Below are 18,784 nucleotides of genomic sequence, written 5' to 3'. Positions count from 1 at the left end.
TGTCAGTATTTTTCTTGCCTTGGTGCAATACATTTCTAGTTCCAAAAGCTTTTTTGTTATATTTTTTTTCATTTTGTCTTCTCTTTTCCGCCATTATGCTTGCCTTCTCTCATTTTCTCTTGCACCTGCCTCCTCCTTCCTCTGAGGGAAGAGTTTACCTCAAGGCATTGTTGCCCTGTACAGAGTGCCAAGCCTCATTGCAGTTGTCCAGAGGCTCGACGATCACACATAAACTTTACAAGACCCTCCCCCACCCATCCCCATTAAAAAACGTCATTGACGTCTTTAGAGGGCATTGACAGGGAGTAGATGGATTCTGAATGACGGCATTAGCAGGGAATGTGTTAATTGCTCCATTTTTTTTCCCACTTCAGTGAAACTGTGGCGAGTCTAAAGCTTACTCATAACACTCAAGTCATTGTTCGCAAGTCATGGCCCAAAAATAAACAATTGTCCAAGCGATGGCTTGTATTAGTAAATTATTAAGTCAGGGCACCTGTAAGTTAAGGTACTACTGTACTGTCATTAGCGATGCATTATTTATATTCCACATTTACATTAATACCACCTTCTCTCAATTAGATTTGTCGCTGGACATTCCCAGTCGGTTTAGACAAAAGAGGAGTAAGGATCAAGAGCCAGGTCCAACGTGCACCTTGCGTGGTAAGATATTGGTCTGCTGTATCAGATGTGGTCGTATTATTTGGGAATGTAAAGTTAAATTACTGTTTTAGAGTGCTTACGAAGCTTCACTGACCTGGAAGAGCTGGATGAAACTGAGCTGTACTATTGTCACAAGTGTAAAAAACGACAGAAATCCACTAAGAAGTTCTGGATCCAGAAACTTCCAAAGGTAAAAGAAGAGCTGTTATTATGAAGCAGCCACTTAATAAATTGAAATATGTTATTCTAGGCTAGGTCAACTAGTGTGGGGAAAATGTACTGTTGTTCGGTTTAATTTAAAGTTTTGTTTCCAAATGCAGGTTTTGTGCCTGCACTTAAAAAGGTTCCACTGGACTGCCTTTTTGAGAAACAAAGTGGACACTTATGTGGAATTTCCACTAAAAGACTTGGACATGAAGGGCTATTTGCTTGAGGTAAGTTTGTACACCATGTAGGCTTTCTTTGTGCTTCAGCCCAAACTACATCGGGCTCACGTAGTAGTCAGCGGCATGCAGAGAGAGCAACACATTTGCTCAAAGGGCCTCAAAAGAAATGGCCCAAGTCGAGTACTTCAATCATACAGGAATGTGAGCGCCAGGATGACAAAAAAGACATAATAAGCAGGTTGGTATAAAGGAGTCAGTAAGATCTTCCAGAGGGACCGGAGTACTGAATTGTAGCCAGTTTTGTTACTGTCACCCTTAATATGCCAGTACTAAAAAACCTGAAACGTTGCCTAAAACTAAGCTATTGTTTTTCCATTTTGAAAATATAAAAATGTGATCTTTTTTACCCGGTATGATTATTTCATAATTACGTGATTGGCCCCAATTTCCAATCACATGAACTTAAGTCAGAACACGATATGGTCATGAATGCATTGTAATAATGAAGAGACATGGATAAATATTTCTATTACAGCTGAATAAATCATTACCATGTTCAGTGTCTTCACATAGCTTAATATCCATCCATCCATTTTCTGTACTGTTAATCCTCACTAGGGTCGCGGAATTAATTAAAAGTTCATCAAATTTGTTATTTTAAAAGTATGTATCAGACTGGTAGCCCTTTACATTAATCTGTACCCAAGAAGTAGCTCTCAGTGTCAAAAAGGTTGGTGACCCCCCTTGTTCATAGTGATGTTTTTTTTCCGCATAGAAAAACATTCTAATTAATATTTGTATTGGTACACTGACTCTTTTTGGAGTCACAGAACTTGTTTTACTTCAGAGCGTCATTAATCTCCTTTCTTTTTTTCGTCAGCAGTGGCTGACTGGCAGCAGAGGGCGCCACTGTACAATAAATATGCTATTTGGAAACCTGCAGGTGTCAGAAGAGGCAGCCCTTATGATTTTGTTTCCTTCCTGTCCTCTCATTTGTACTCAAATTCTTTACAAGGGTGTTTGGCACCGTATAGCTCCTCCCACCTCAAACCGGTAGACACTACCCCAGTCTTGTCCTATACACTACGCACTGCAACCCTTCGTCACAGGATGTAGCGCTGCCTTCACTGTCCATTTTGGTAAAATCCAACTCTTATGCAATGTTATTGTCATAATTTAATTATTCTCTATTGTTTTTTTGCTCTGTCCTCTTTTCTCTATATCTCACCCCTCAAAAATGTGTTCCGTCTGACTGCATTTCCAAGTAATAATTCCTCACGATACAATACAAATAACTATAGAGAGAAAAACTGTTCTATCAACAAAAAAACAAAAACATACACATCCACTATACTGGACAGGTTAAAAAATAGATAGCTGGAAATTCTAGCTGCTATTGGAGTTCTATTGGAGTGACAGCTGAAGGCATGAAAACAGGAAGCAGAAAAAAACCAAACACTCACCTTGCTTTTGTCTTTTCAGCCAGAGAGTTTGTTAGCGGAGAGCTGTCGGTATGACCTGGCAGCCATTGTAGTGCATCATGGATCTGGGTGAGTAGAATTTCCAGGCTTTAGAATGGATCATTTTCACATATGTCACAAACAACATTTAGTCATGTTAAGATTGCAACAGTATCCGTGTTCTTCTCGTTTGCTGTTTGAACAAGTAGCTGCCTTTACTTCCTTACAATGGGCCTCATTCACTAACCGTGCGCACGCACAGATTTACGTACGTGCGTTTGCCGCACAAATCTTTGATTCATCAATATGTTCGTACTTGTTGTTGTTTGTACTCTGCGAACCAATTTTGAACCTCCTCAGACCATGCATATGCACAAATAATGCCGGATCAGCTTTTGAAAATACATCAAACACGTTTTACCCAAGATGCACAACATATTGGAACAGTCATTTGTAAAAACAATAACAATTGAAAAGGACACTTGTCATCACTTTTACCCTCGTTCCGGTCAAGTGCTTGTACAGCACAAAAGAATCACTTAATAAAATACAAATCAAATTTACAACATTTAAAATGTGCAATAAAATCTATGCATGCAGCCTGTTTAAATGTATTTTTTTAATTCAGCACAGTACATTTACCTGAGGTATATTTTCTAAATACAGTTGTATTTAACTTTTACATTTGCATTCAATTCAACATTCATGTTATGTACTCAGTACAGTACGTTTTACCCTTCAAGGACAGTACATTTTTAAGCACAGTTAAGTTGTGCTTAACCTTTTAATACAGTACAGTACATTTGCATTTAATCTTTAAGAACTGCTTCTTTTTAAACATTCAAGTAAAATGTATTTAACTTATGTGCAATACACTTTGTGTTAATGTCCAAACTGGGCCCACTACGTGACTGTATGTTTATGGTGGTACTTGAAGAGCTAAGTAATTTTTGAGGCGGCGCTTAGTATAGAAAATTTGAGATCCAGTGGAATAAAGATTAAGTAAGTTTTCAATCAGCCGTCTCTTGTGGGGGAAAAAAAAAAAAAAAAAAACCTCTGCGCATTGGCTGAGATACGTCAGATGAACGTCCTTTTATATGGAAATAGGGGCGCAGATTGCAGGTCTCGGGCAGAAGCCCGTCATTTAGAATGAATTTTGATTCACTAACATACACACGGTGGTGCGAAGAAAATTGTCCAGTCGGCACGTGTCATGAATCTGATGGAGATTTGGCATCTACGAACATCAACTTGTGCACAGTGAATAATTTATTTGTGAATGAGTGAGTGAGTGAGTGAGATGAGTGAGAAGCTCCAATTTACTATTTAAAAGCCTCTTGAACTGATAGTGCTGCTGTTCTATCATGGACCTCTGAGGGGCAGTGTTGTGCTAGATGTGGCTGACCACATCGCCTCATCCTGTTGGCCTGCAGAATGTGACCTATCGCTCGTGCGTGTGTTGGCAGGGCGGGATCGGGACACTACACGGCGTATGGCAGCCACGAGGGGCGCTGGTACCACTTCAACGACAGCACAGTCACGCTTGCCACTGAGGAAACGCTGAGGAAGGCCAAGGCGTATATCCTTTTCTACACGGAGAGGGCTGAGCGGACGACAGCAGCGTTGGACACGTGTTTTGGAGAGGCGGACGCACACGGGATTTTAGAAAACCACTCGGCACCAGATACCTTGCCATTACAAAACACAGACACGGCCGCACCAGAGAAATCGAACGCAGAGAGAACGCGATCAGCCGAGGCCTCTGTGTTTGAGGGTGATGTTCAAACTGCGACACAGTGAATCAGACCAATTCCGTTCTTCACCCCAGTCACACCTTGCAACCCTCAAGGCAGTTATTTTGGAGCCAAATAACAGTTGTTGTCATTTTACATTCATCTCCTTAGTGTTTTGTTGCTCGGTGGATTTTTAATCCAAATATCATCGTTTCACTTAATGAATGGCGTTAAGCCTTAGAAAATGTGTTGGTCCAAACTTGGTCCCAAACTGACCAATAACATTTACTCAGACACTGTCAGTTGAAGTCTCCCTTATTTTGGTGCAAATCATGTTCTCCACCCACTCAGAACCTCTCTAGCGGAGAACACACGTTTCAAAATGTGACGGAACCCACACATGAGAAAGAAAAAAGTGGCAATTGTGTGCTTACTGTTTTTATAGGGTGTGGTGTACTCCAGAGTCAAGACAGAACCATATCTCCACTGACAATTGCGCTTTCCCCCTCTGTCGTAGTAGCAAAACTGACCTGTGAGACATATCATACAAACAACAGCACCAGTTGTTTTTCTATGTCCAGCAGCAGCGCCAGCCTCAGGTCGTTTCCTAATTGGCTCTCGTTCTGTTTTATGCCGCAATCACAGAGTCCGTGGATTGGCTAAACTCTTTGTTGACCACATACTTTGTGTTCATGAAGACTGAACTGGTTAAGCATTTACAATTTCCAAGCAGATCAGAGGGAAAAAAATCATAAGCAATACAGCCCACGCCACTCAGGATAATCTTTTAGAGACATCTGACAATCAGGTATTTCTTAACTCTGACCTGTAGGTGGTAAAGATGCTCAAAGAAATTCCCCATTATCGGTATGTGAGTACCCCGCATTAGTCATGTGGGACATTGTAACCTTTACCATTCAAAGATCTATGACTGACAAAAGCTCTTATTGATCGTGACCATGATGTGAAAGCTATAATTCTCCTTGTATTTGGAACATTTTTAAAACAAGTCAAACCTGATGAGAAAAACATTGAAATGTTTTTTTTTTTGTGTGTGGTTGATGAGGGAAAGTGCTTTGTGGGAAAACTATTATATACACACACATATACATATGTATATATATATATATATATATATATATATATATATATATACATGCTATCATTTCTAACCATTGAGTGGAATTAATTACCACGTTTCCGCATAGAACCAGGTAACTGACTTGTAGATAGCATTCAGTTTTTAAAATTTTCAATTATTGGTTCATGGTGGGCGACTGGTTAGCACATCTGCCTCACAGTTCTGAGGACCGGGGTTCAAATCCCGGCCCCGACTGTGTGGAGTTCGCATGTTCCCCCTGTGCCTGGGTGGGTTTTCTCCGGGCACTCCGGTTTCCTCCCACATCCCAAAAACATGCATTGAGGGTTAATTGGAAACTCTTAAATTGCCCATAGGTATGAATGTGAGTGTGAATGATTGATTGTTTCTATGTGCCCTGCGATTGGCTGGCGACCGGTTCAGGGTGTACCCCGCCCAAAGATAGCTGGGATAGGCTCCAGCAGCGCGCGACCTGCGTGAGGAGAAGCGGTGAAGAAAATGGATGGATGGTTCAAAGAAATTAAAATGTTAAATGTCTGATAGTGAAAATAATCATTGGTGCACCCTGAAAATAAACGTGCAACATAACTCCCAATATCATACATGTGCCATTTGCATACGAATGCGATCCAGTTGGACTCATTTTTTAGATATATTCGAATTAAATCAGCTCATTCTGTTTCTATAAGGTGTCAGGCGTTCTTTGAATTGGCTACTTGGAATAGTAAACAGCCTTTAATGTTCAAGCGCAACGTGGAACCGTGACCGTTTGTTGTTTGTCCTGCACACACACACACACGTGAGTGCACTGGAAATGATTCAGAGTATCTTTTTGCTTGACAAAAGAACAGGCTGCTGCTTGCACGTGGCTCACGACTCACCCCCTTTAAACATTTTTTTTCTCTCTCTCTCTCTCTCTCTCTCTCTCCCTCTGACGCAGTGTGTGATGCTATATGCTCAGCACTAATGAGCTCACATTGGAGAGTGTTTTTTTCCCCTCACTGGTAAAAGAACACTGTGGCACAGTGAGTCACTATCCAGAATGTATTCCCGGCAAAGATGTTTCACAATGTCCTCTTAGAGCATTGTTGTGTGTGAGTGTTTTAAACTGATACAGTAGAACAGGACATGGCACTGTAGTCTAGGATGATGACGCTGCCATAATGGCATGTTCTCTGCACTGCCATTGAGTAACAGCATTTGACATTCACTCAGGACTCCTTTTTTTTTTTTTTTTAACACTATGTAATTATCTGGAATACAATACAGGGAAGTTGGGTAACTAAAATGGGTCAGGTTTTACTATACTCCCTTTTTGCAGTCTCACATTTACAATACTGTACTTACATACAGTACCGGTACCTGTAGTCTCACATTTGCATACAGTATATTAGTCCTAGTTTTACATAGTCTGATGTTTACATACTTCATACACATACATTATTTCTTTTCACATCTACTTGCATATTCTTTCTCTCAACTACCATAGATTCTGACTTTCAAATACATAACTGCATACATTTTGGCTAGATGTCAAATGTACATTATAGGAAAAATGTATGCATGGAAGAGAAGAATGTGAGGAGAATACCGTATGTACATCTCCTGTTTAAAATTAACTGGGGTCTGGTGCAGGGATGGGCATAATATGGCTCTTGGGCCACAGGCAGTCCGGTCTATTCTTTAAGCCAGCCCTCTGAGCACTTACATTCTCAAGACCCCTGTATCATTAAAGTCTGACTAATAGCATAGATGAAGTCATTTTCGAACATGTTTGGAAAATAATAAGAAAACAAAATTCAACAAAGTCCAGTTGCCTTAATTTATCTTTTTTGGATTACCATGACCCTGATGACAATCTTCATGGACATGAAGAAAAAAAACCAACACATTTTTAGCATATGTTAGACATCTATTAATTCGTATTAAATCATTGTAAATAAAACACAAAATTATTTTTCTGTTCTTAACATAATATGATTTACATGCACCTTTAAACTTTCTTTTCTTTTTAATCTTATCTACTCATGACTTTGACAATCTGTCCATTTTAAAAATTAAAATGTAGCCCACCCCTGGTAGAATGGAATGAAAGATCTCAAATGAAATGGGTAATTGGTTCTCAAAGTTTTTATACTACGTACCACCTAAAATTAATTAGGTGAAAAAACAGAGACTTTATTCCTAAAAAAAAAAAAAAAAAAGTGTATGCAATATAATTAGAAGCCACTGTAACACTGCACAGGTTGAACGTTAACATTGTGCAAATGCAACTGTGTTGTACCTAAAAGTTACACAAAACGGAACTGTATTCAATAAGTGTACTGTACTGGATTGAAAAAATGTTTAAATCATGCACAGACACACAACAACATGCACAGTTGAAACAATTAATTCAGTGATTCTTTCACATACCACTAGAGTAAGACTGTATACAACTAGTGGTACTTGTACCACACTTTGAGAATCACTGAATTAGGTAATTAGCATAAAAATATGTTTAAAGCGGATGTACAAATGAAGCGCTATTGTACAGTGTCACATTGTGTGGCAATGTTTCTCTCTCTGTTTCTCATCCATGTCACTCAGGGTGCATTTGTATATATATATATACATATATATACAGATATCTTGGTTGGCATAGTGTCAACATCTGCTTCACCCCAGTGGGCTGTTGACCGCCTGTTGAGAGCCACGACAGATGGAAAGGGAGCGCGTGGCTCAAACACTGCCCTCTTTGACTGCGCTGGCAGTTGTCTTCCTAAAATAGCCTTCATTCCACAGCCTTATATGTGCAAGCCCTGCAGCATGCGCCCGAGGAGGTATCGTGTATCTAGGCCACACAATACAAGTTGCAAGGCTCATTGTTGCTGGCGACCATCAGGCTTCTCCCCGCCCCGGGGAAAAGGCTTCTCTGCACACCATGGATCTCATCCAGCTCAACCGCGAGTGTCTCCTGCACCTTTTCTCCTTCCTGGATAAGGACAGCCGCAGGAGTTTGTCTCTTACGTGCGCACCGCTGCGTGAAGTCTTCCTGGACCCCCGGCTGTGGAATGTGCTCCACTTCAGCTCGCTCTCTCAGCTGAGGAGCGACAACTTTGTGCTGGGACGCTCCTTGCGTCACCTGTCCATCTGCTGGTACTCTAGCAGGGTGCTACAGGTGTGCAACATCGAGGGCTGGTTGAAGAGCTCCTTTCAGAGGGACATCTGCAGCAAACACGACAGACTGGTCAGCACCTTCCTGGCTCGTGTCTGCCGCTTGTGAGTTCTTGTGTGTGATACGCTTTTCAGACTCTACCAGTGTTTCCCAACCTTTATTGAGCCAAAGCACGCAGAAAAATCTTTACGGTACGCCACCAAATAAAAATGTCAAAAAACACATTGTATATATGCTGAAATAATGATGATCTTGCCAATTTTAAATACATCATACTCACCAGTAATGCCGATTGTTAAAGTATTATGTAGATGGTGTTTTGCTCGTCTGCCTGGGCTGTAACAAGTTTCGGTCTGACCATCCAATTAGACGACGGAAAAATGCTGATATCATCGAGGGCCAGCGCACTTAACAGAGTTTAAGTTACATTGCCGAGTGCTACTGATTCTGGGGCCCCTGGCCGGATTGGATTGACATGGACTCCAGCTCACCCGTGACCCTAATGAGGACAAGTGCAATAAACCAGTGATTCCGGAGATTTACTGAGCCAAGACACCCATTTTGCAAAAATGTCACGGCTCACTACTAAACGTATGAAGTATTAATATTGAAATAATGATAATCTCGTCACAATTGACTCACAAACTGACTTACTCCGTATGAAATCTGGGCCTGTTTAATCGAACACAATGCTGATATCCTCGTAGGAAGTCATGACTTAGTCGGCTGTATGAATGCCAACAGGTGGATATACAGGTTTATTGTAACTGCCGTCATCTAATGCAATAGCATTTTATTTCTTTTGCTTGTCATTACACATCGCTGGCATAGATAGATGCACAAATCTACATTTGTAATTAACAAATAAGTTTAAGTGTGATTGGATGATTTCTCATGGCACGCTAGTCTTCGCTGGTTGGGAATCACTCTGGTCAATAAGGTCATTTTCAAGGAAGGAATGTGATGCGTTTAGCTGTTGGTGACAGGACGAGATCGGTCATTTTCAGGGTTGTATGGCCGTAAGTATTCCTCGGGAATTGTCGTCCACTTACTGCGTGTCCCCTAGAAGCGACAACATCTGGCAACGCCATTGTGATGACGGCTCGCCAGACCGAGCGCAAGTTTTGCCGTCAAGCTAACTTTTGCGTCCAAGCTGTTTTTGTTGCTACGTATTGCTAACGGAAACGGCTAAGCTGGCTACTGACTAGCTAGGGCCTCTGCCGAACCTGCATGTCGTTTAGTCGTCTTTTTGGGAAAACTCAGAGAAACGGACAACTGCGGAGAGTCTCGGAATGCCGCCGTTTCCCGCCACGAAAGGCAGACGTGAAAGCAGACAAGGAGTTTGTCTCGCTGACACGGCTGGTGACTGAGTGACTCAGTCTGTCTCTCTAACAGTCACAAATCTGAAAGTCCACCTGAGAAAAGTGCAATTTATCAACAAGGCAAGGAAAACATGCAAATAAAAACGTTAAATAAAAGTTAAACAAATAAACACATTTTTAAAAAGGGCCATACTACAGCATGTGTCTCATGAATGGTTTTACTGTACGTTGTGATGCAGTAAACCTCAAAAAAGTAAGTCAGCACTGCACTTATTGCACTTCAAATTCTGTGGACTGTTATACAGCTTATTTGATTTGTGGATGGTTTTTTCACCTGTTCTGTAAAAAAAAAAAAAAGAAAAGAAAAATGTTGCATTTTTAATACACAATATTTATTGTGACCTTGTTTTAATCTTACCCTTGACAAATACCCCAAATTAAAAAAATAACTAAACTAATACTGACACTAATAAAAACTCAACTAAAATGAAGGCTTTTTGAGAAAATAAATAGAAACGAATAAAAAGTTACAAACCTGCTCTCATTAAAACTTACTGAATTTGAAAAAGAAAAGTCAAAACGAAAGTAAAACTGTTCCGGCATAAAAGGGATACAGATCCTCTTTTCTGTTTAAACTAACAGTCGAACAGTACAAAAAAAATAAAAAATAAAAGATGTTGGTGACAGGGAGCAAAATAATTAGCGCCAGCTCATGCATAACCATGAAAAAAAAAGCCGACACGTGATTCTGTGAAAATTACAGTGCTGATGTCATTACCTTTCATTGACCAATGTGGCAGTGGTTGCATTTGATAGGTCACTTTGAAAAGAAAGCACATCCTGTCATGTGAGAAAGCACGACCTGTCAGGCCTTGCAGAGGCGTAATGATGTCTCTGTGAATGTACATCACGCTTGCCAGACAAGTGACGCAGCTGCAAGACAAGTGGAGGACAGGGCAGAGGGGATTGGGGGGGGGGTGGGGTTGGCTTGGATGAAGGAGCCTGTTTGGTGAAATTTGAGACGTGGCCACATGAGATGCGAAACCAGTCTGAACTGGAACTGCCTTCTTTGTCTGCCTCGTTTATTTTGACGCCTCGGAGCTTCACTCATGGCATACTGATCAACTCTCCCCAAAATTGTGAGGAAAGCTTGTGCACACGACAAAAGTCAGAGTACGAGTCTGGGAGGGGCTGTCAGGAGTGATGTGGGCTTGGCCCCGCCTACTCTGTGCATGCAGGTGGAGCCTACAAATGACTCTTTCTTGTCAGAGGAATGAACATGTGCATCTGTTCCTGCCTGCCCTCTTTCCCAGATAAGACCTCACTAAAGCTGTCTCATGCCTTTTTATGGAAAAAGCTGTAAAACATGTCGACTGGCCTCTCTTTAGTGCACTTTCAGGCATGTTGACGGCTAAATTTCTAGTTTGGATTTGATTAACTGGAGGCCACAGCACTCAAAGTATCAACACACGTCATTTGATGTAAGGTGGGTGGTTCCTGCTACGAGTACTTTAGTTACACGGTGAGACAGAGGTGGCAAAGTACTCACACTCTGTATTTACGTAGAAGTACAGATACTTGTGTAAATGAAGCCTGGTAAAAGTACTGATTCAATTCCTGTATTTCCTCTGAAATGTATTTAAGCACAAAAGTAAAATGTCAAACTTAATTTTAATTCTCAGTTTCAATAGCTTGGCGCAACAAAGGAAAGAAAACTTCTCTGTCAACGCAAACTGTTTCTTTTTATGACTTCATAATGAAAAAATTAAAAAAAACAATAAAAAAACTCCAGTGTCGGCTTGACCTTTATGCAGCATGCTACCATTGTTTTGCTAACTTTGCGAACTGAGTTTAAAAAAAAGCTAAATTAGCTACTGATAACTCATCGTTATTGATTGAGGACTTTAAAAACCAACCACTGCATGAAAGTGCAGTACATAAATAATAACTGAACTTACTAAATTAAACAGAACAATTAAAAACAATAACAAAGTTAAAAATAAAACAACGAAAGAGTGGCAGCATCTCTACTGAGTTGAAACCCAAGAAATAAAAATGGTTTTTAAGAGTTCTCAAAATGGACAAGGAGCCGGCTTGTCTAGTATCTTGCTTCTTTGTACAGTATCTGTTAATCTGGCATTCTCCCAGGTCACTGCTGTCTCTGTTTTTTTCCCACCTTATAAGACCCCAATATCTCAACCTGAAAAAAAATAAGCCTATTTTGACAAAGTAAGAAGTAGAAAGTACAGATATCTGTTTTCAAATGTATGTAGCAATAAGAAAGTTGTCCGAAAAATAAATACAGAAAAAGAAGTACAGATACCTGAAAAGTCTACCCAAAAAATGTTTGTTGTATTTTTTCACTTTGTTACTTCCCAGCACTGCAGTGAGATATGTGGCATCCGAATAAATGGAGGCTTTGAGAGCCGGCACTAACACAAGCACGCCTTGTCAAGTAAACTCACAAAGTGAGTTCAGTTTCAGCAGACACATGCCCACATAAAAGCAGTTAAGACTTCCAAAAATGTTTTCCTGACATGCTGAAAACAAACCCTTCCACCCCTGAATGACAAGAACCTTTTGGAGTTTGTCTGCATAAGTCGACCAAGCGTAACCAAAGCAGGTCATTAGAGAGATAATTGCCAGTTTGAAGTAGCATGCGCAGCTGTGGCCTCTTCAGAGACATGTCTCAAGGCCAGACTGCCCCTGTGCAATTATTGTTTGGATTTTTTTTGTTCTTTTCATGGGCGTTTCATGACGTCTTTTGCAGAAAGAAGGAAATACTGCAGGAAGCATTTTGTGGCTCCTCGGACAGTGAGAATCTCCCTTAGTTGTCAAACAATTAACGGAAAACTAGAAAACTAAGTGGGATGATGATTGGCAGAGAGGAATAACAAAACATTTTAAAAAGGACAAAAAGCTAAAAAAAAAAAAAAACCAAACAAACAATAAAGGCGTATTCAATACATTTCTTTTAGGCCCAGAATGATAAAATTCCAGGTTTACGGCAGCAAAGTGGATAGTGTCAACACATAAGTGTAATAATATCATCCATCCATTTTCTATAGCGCTTGTCCTCTTTGGGGTCACCGATGAGCTGGAGCCTCTCCTGACTGACTTTAAGCGAGAGGCGGAGTACACCTTCAACTGTGCGCTAGCCAGTCGCACGGAGCATCTTGACGGATCACCATTCAGACGCACATTCACACCTATGGACAATTTAAACAGCAGTGGACAGGTCAATAGAGGGTTCTCGGGCAACCTCCCACCACTCAGTTGAGTCACCTTGAAAAAGGCAAAAATGTAACAATGAAAATGAAATATTCAAATAAAAATATTTCAAAATATATATATATGTATTTTTAAATGAGCAGGATAAATAGTATATACAGTAGTTAATGATGAGTAAAGTTGTTTTGTTCCTCTCTGGTGTTTAATTTTGTGGTGTATTTCCAGTCTGGGGCATGCAAATCTTTCCCCATTGACTCTCGTTAAAAGTTATAGCTATTCGCCCTGCAAAGGTTAGGACACAAGGTGAGGCGCTACATTCCAGCGCCCTGAGCTGGCCGACTCGTCAAACAGCGACAACCGGATGTGACGTCGGAATCCAAGGTGTGAGGGTCATCGAATGTAAACAGCTCTCGTTGGCAAGTCGAATTCCAGTAGTTGATAAACTTGATTGTTTATAGCAAATAGTCATGAACTTTGAATTTTATGGCTGCAACACGTTCCAAACAAGCTGGGACAGGTGGCAAAAAAAGACGGAGAAAGGTGAGGAATGCTCATCCAACACCTGTTTGGAACATCCCACAGGTGAACGTGCTAATTGGGAAGATGTGGGTGCCATGATTGGGTAGAAAAGGAGCTTGAGATGCATCTGTATATACAGTATAGTGTATACAGACATGAACTGCAGCAAGAATACTCATCATCATTGTAGGTAGCAGTAAAACTATACATGCACGTTTCAAGAAACTAGTCAATACCTTAACAATGGCGATTGAAATAAACACCATCAATACTAACTATCAACAGTGGATTGACACATATGCAAAAGTCAATCTAATGCTTGTTTGAACCATGATTCTTGAGAGGCTTAATGTACTGAAGATCGTTTAAAATTTAGAGCTTGTGGAGGTGTGGTTACTTTTGGAGCACTGCCACCCCCCAAAAAAATCAGCTTGGGGACAATTTTCTTTTAATGCTTCGAGGGCTGTAATTAAAAAGGAGTACAGTACATATACTCAAATTAAAAGGGAGTTGACACGAGTGGGTGGATTATGTAACTCTTGTAACAGCCAACAGATACTCCCCTTTGATCGCCTTTTTATTTTTTAAATGTTATTGCCATGCCGAAGCTTGCGTGGTGGTACGGTGCCGCACGTGGATACGCCGCTATCACATGCTCAGAGGTTACTGGGCCAGCACCCGTCACACTGCCAGTCCACTGGAATATGTTTGGCTCACATGTGGCAAAACGGTAAGATTATGTAAGTGTTTATGTAAGCTGCATTAGCGAACGTGAATGACATCCCCCCCACCGCCAGCGTGCTCGCCCCTGCCAGCCTGACGAGTGTCAAATATGCCTTTTTAATTGTTTCAAACTAAAACGACCACTTGCCGAGCTGCAAGTCATCAAACATCCTGTTATTGTCCTGTCCACTAAAACCGCACGCCCTTTATTTATGAAAGCCTTCTTGGATGAAACACATTGCCCCAGAGGGACACAGTGCAAAGCGAAGGCAGGCTGCAAAATATCATTGTGCTTTATTGCCAAACAGATCATGTTGCGCTTTGCTTTTTATCACGTGTGTCATCTCCTTCTTTATTATCACACTTTTTTTTTTTCATTGGCAAATAAGCACAGACGCCAAGCAGCATTGTTTACTTAGGACGAGTGACAATCCCTCTTTAAAACAAAAAAAAAAAAAACTAATCCCTGCCTGCTAAAGCACTTGTGGTGTGTAACAATGACTGACAGGTTTGCAGTACAGTGAACCCCCCGTTTATCGCGGGGAATTCATTCCAGATCAACCCGCAATAGGTGAAAATCCGCAATATAGAGAGACCATATTAAAAAACTTTTTGATATCTAGTTTTACCTGTCCCACACACCCTAAACACATTTAAACTTGTTATAACACTAAAACATAATAAAACACACTGTTACTACCAGCGGAAGTTTACTGTAAAATTTACATATAACACGTCTGTGTAGATTCTCAGTCATCCAGGTCTTGGTAATCTGCAAAGTTTGAATCAAGGTTCTTCTTTGCTGAAGATGTTTCACCTTTAATCCAAAAGGCCTCTTCAGTTCTAAAGTTTTAGGGGTGGAGTCCCCCTATTTATGCCTTACGGGGGTCGTCAACAGTAGGTTGTTTTGGTTGCCTGGTGTGGTTGGCGAAACAGCCGTGTGGTTGTTACAGAACAGCTTGTTAGGGCCACTCTTCCCCTTGACGAGGTGACCTTTGGACGTTGGATGTCAGGACGTTGTTATATGCAGACGATGGGTGATGTCTCACACCTCTTTTTTGAGATGGCTTTTCTAGTTTGACATACAGTAGATGGCTTCTCTTGCACCTCAGAATTTGGACGTTGTTGTCGTCGAAGAAAAGTCTGTTGTTTTTGAGATGCAAATGAAGCGCTGATTCTGGACCCGAAGGAGCCGGCCGTCGATGCGTCTGTGAAGCAGTTGCTTCTGTTGTAGAGGCCGTTGGACTCCTCACTGCATTGCACGCCATAAACAAAACTGCTGGATTGTATTCTTGGGGTGAACCGGCTTTTATCTAAGGGTGTTGGTGGGTTTGAAATGCATTGGTATACAGTGTTTGGAGAGAATCCTTCAAAATTTCTCTGACGAACCCGTCATGTAGGGTGCCACCACATTTCGCCTCCTGTTTCTGTCTTCAGACTCAGGTGTAGAGGCTCCTCTTGGCAGATTTGACAAAGGCCCATTTTGGATACCCACAGTTAGTTAGAACCTTCCTGATGTGAGTCTGCTCCTTCTGTCTTCCATTAACGGTGGTGGGGATTTTCTCTGCTCTGTCCTCGCGGGTTCTGATAAGTTCTAGCTTGTGTTCCAGTGGGTGATGAAACTCAAGTAGAAGGTACTGGTCCGTGTGGCTAGGTTTTCTGTAGATCTCAATGTTGAGGCTACCATCCTTTCCTGCCCACACCTCGCAGTACAACACATATTTTATTAAACAATTAAACATTTTATATTGAAACTCCAAAATGTTCAACCAAACCATATAATTCAATCAAACGAAAGACCGCCAGCTTAATGCTAACACACAATGTGAAATGCCAAAGACAGGCTAACAGAAAGTAGCATCGATGTTAGTTATTATGAACCTTTAAACCACTGCTACTTTAACGGCAGCAACACATACAAAGCATACAACAGTACTCACAGGAATATATTTTTTCTGCTCTAAAGGAACAACAACTACTACTGGAGGTTAGTTGAGGACCTTACCTGTCTCTTCCTTTTGCTCTTAATTACGCTGCATCTCTACCAACATACCTTTGTGCTACCCGGCAAGTTGCGGCAAAATGTGGTACTACCCCGAAGGAGCGCAACCTGAAGTATTCAAAATAATTCACAAGTGGAGGGGGTAGCTTGTACAGTTATTGAGCATTTGATTGTGTGTGTTGCAGGTGCCCGAACCTGCTATCCTTGAAGCTGTCCGGCTGCGGACACATCACCGATCAGGACATGATCATCCTGCTGCGGAACTGCAGGAAGCTGCACCGCCTCCACCTGGAGAACTGCGTCGGCGTCACAGACCGCATACTGGACGGGGCGGTGGCTGACGGCTCCAGCCTGGAGGAGGTCAAGGTGGACTTCTGTAGGAACATCACACAAGAGGGGCTCAAGGCTGTGCGAGAGAAGAGGCCCGAGCTGAGGCTGAGCGCAGAGAGGAGCGCAAGCATGATTCCAGATAGTAAACCTGAGGAGAAGGTGCCGCTCACGAGAAATTTGCAGAAACTCCTGGAGTTCTCCTGATAGCAGAACCAGTGTTTTTCAAAGACTATTTATTATTTATTGACAGAGAGATTGTCTTTTTTTATTGGGTTTGTCTTCACTTTGTGTTTTTCTAACTTACTTTCCTGACTTTATAGTTTATACTGTAATCCCCCACCCACTATTCGACCGAGCCCTGCCGCAAATAGCGAAAAACCATAAGTAACTTGATACCCCCCGCAAATGTTTACTTTTTAGAATTGTGTGTCTTAATAGTTATTCCTTAAAATATATCACAAACTATGATTCCAAAAAGCATACTGTAATTTTAGATGTATCTTACAACATTACCCTTACAAATAAATGGTTTACAGATCATTTGATTTCAACAATATGTTGCATTTTTGTCAAAGACACTTCTAATTTCATTATGAATTCCACAAATTCTTGAAAGGAAGTCTTAAGTACACTTGCGCTCTTAATTATATTCCATCAGCAGGCCTTTTGAGCACTTTTTCACAGCTACTTATTCCTAAAAGCAACATTCCCAAGTGAAACAGACGTAAAAAAAATCTCACATGATACGTACAATACACAGCTGCACGGCAACGAGAGTAGGAGGACGTCCTAACTTGTGCCCTAGCTCCCCATTATGGATTCACCTCTGAGAGGGTGTGACATGTGCAGTCGTCTGTTGATTGTGAAAACGTGTCTGCCAATGCCACAAGACAATTTTGCTGTGGACATTTGTGTCCTGTGGAAGGCCTATCTAAACAATAATTACACAGTCACAATAAGCTTCATTACATAACTGGGGAACATAATTTTTGTTGCGTCAGGTCTGACAGCTGTTTTTAACTAATTTTTGGGCGCGGAATCCAAAACCGATCTTAGTTTTTCTCTATTGTGTCAAGTTTTTGAACTATAGATCCCCTTTTTCTTAAAAAATGGGAAAAATACTGTACTTAACACGAGGCTTTACACGATCAGGATTTTTGGGGCCGATCAGCGAGTTGAAAAAAACGATAACCGATCACCGATCCGATCACAAGATGGAGCAATGTGTCTATTTAAATGACTTGTTCATTTACTTAATTGCTCAAAAAATTATATTTACAATAAATATATCTTTGTTCTTCTATTTATGCCAGTGAGGCATAGTGACAGACAAAACACATAAATGCTCTTCTATTAGATGGCAGGAAGTACATACAGTAATTAATGTATCCACTTTTTGTGACATTTTTGTTTGTTGGTGTGCCGTGACATTTTTCAATTGTCAATGTCCCACACCACCGACGTTTAAAAAAAAAAAAAAAAAAATGTATTGGCGGTCAGATATTTACAGTATTACGTCAAAAGACATGCGACAAAGCTAAAAATAAACTAGCTTTCGGATTACAATATACCGTACATGATGGCGACGCCACTGGTACTGTATGGCAACAGGGGGTATTCATATTACACCTATATACCATCATTAGTGCAGCTTGGCGTTAAAGTTGCATTTACATTATGTTCCCGGCGGCCAAGGCAGCCCAGTTTCAGGCAACCATGGACAAAACTTAATGATCGTGAGTCAACGCAGATGAACTGGATGGGCAAATGTAAAACATTGTGATTGCTGTGGATGCCCAGCAAGATCTTTGAATTGTCAACACATTTACCACGGCAGTCACGGTGGGAATAAACAAAATTGTCCGGCCATAGTAAAATGGGGTGCACGCCACTAACCTGACAGTACATAAAGTAATAGGGCGTAACATAACTTGGGACGTCTCCCTAGTATGACGAGAAGCATTTCATTCTGCATAATCTCGCCCTCGCAGTCTGCAACTCATCTACTAATAATGCCCGCCATGACATGCCTGTATATCACAATTTATGTTGAACGTGTGAAAGAGAGAGAGAGAGAGAGAGAGAGAGAGAGAGAGAGAGAGAGAGAGAGACACACACACACCTGCGATGTCAATAACAGGCTCTTTCGCATGTTTTGG

At 41.1% G+C, this 18,784-nt stretch overlaps 2 protein-coding genes and 1 long non-coding RNA gene across 3 annotated transcripts in view; 2 read left to right on the top strand and 1 right to left on the bottom strand.

Moving 5' to 3' along the window:
• Positions 1-2,806, bottom strand: part of LOC133402338 (uncharacterized) — a 3,690-nt gene extending 884 nt beyond the window's left edge. The window contains exon 1 of the long non-coding RNA XR_009768507.1: positions 2,513-2,806. This is a non-coding gene — a long non-coding RNA (uncharacterized LOC133402338). The remainder of the gene's footprint in view (positions 1-2,512) is intronic.
• The window catches only part of usp3 (ubiquitin specific peptidase 3), a 19,468-nt gene extending 11,883 nt beyond the window's left edge, over positions 1-7,585 (top strand). The window contains exons 11-15 of the mRNA XM_061675907.1: positions 583-663; positions 735-853; positions 984-1,097; positions 2,532-2,599; positions 3,976-7,585. Of these exons, the coding sequence (XP_061531891.1) occupies positions 583-663; positions 735-853; positions 984-1,097; positions 2,532-2,599; positions 3,976-4,309 (716 nt within the window). The 3' untranslated portion in view covers positions 4,310-7,585. The remainder of the gene's footprint in view (positions 1-582; positions 664-734; positions 854-983; positions 1,098-2,531; positions 2,600-3,975) is intronic.
• A 102-nt stretch (positions 7,586-7,687) lies between these two features.
• fbxl22 (F-box and leucine-rich repeat protein 22) lies at positions 7,688-17,291 on the top strand. The gene is made up of 2 exons (XM_061675908.1): positions 7,688-8,602; positions 16,481-17,291. Exons 1-2 carry the CDS (start codon positions 8,265-8,267, stop codon positions 16,827-16,829), a joined length of 687 nt encoding a protein of 228 aa, XP_061531892.1. The 5' UTR covers positions 7,688-8,264; the 3' UTR covers positions 16,830-17,291.
• The last annotated feature ends 1,493 nt before the right edge of the window (positions 17,292-18,784 follow it).

Source organism: Phycodurus eques, chromosome 5, assembly GCF_024500275.1.
Source record: "Phycodurus eques isolate BA_2022a chromosome 5, UOR_Pequ_1.1, whole genome shotgun sequence".
Classification (NCBI taxonomy): Eukaryota; Metazoa; Chordata; class Actinopteri; order Syngnathiformes; family Syngnathidae; genus Phycodurus; species Phycodurus eques.
This window is presented reverse-complemented; position numbering and strand designations above follow the sequence as displayed.

Coding starts and splice junctions, on each gene's coding strand:
- fbxl22 (XM_061675908.1), top strand. CDS start 8,265: ATGGATCTCATCCAGCTCAACCGCGAGTGTCTCCTGCACCTTTTCTCC. Junction 8,603..16,480: donor CTGGCTCGTGTCTGCCGCTT/GTGAGTTCTTGT, acceptor TGTGTGTTGCAG/GTGCCCGAACCTGCTATCCT.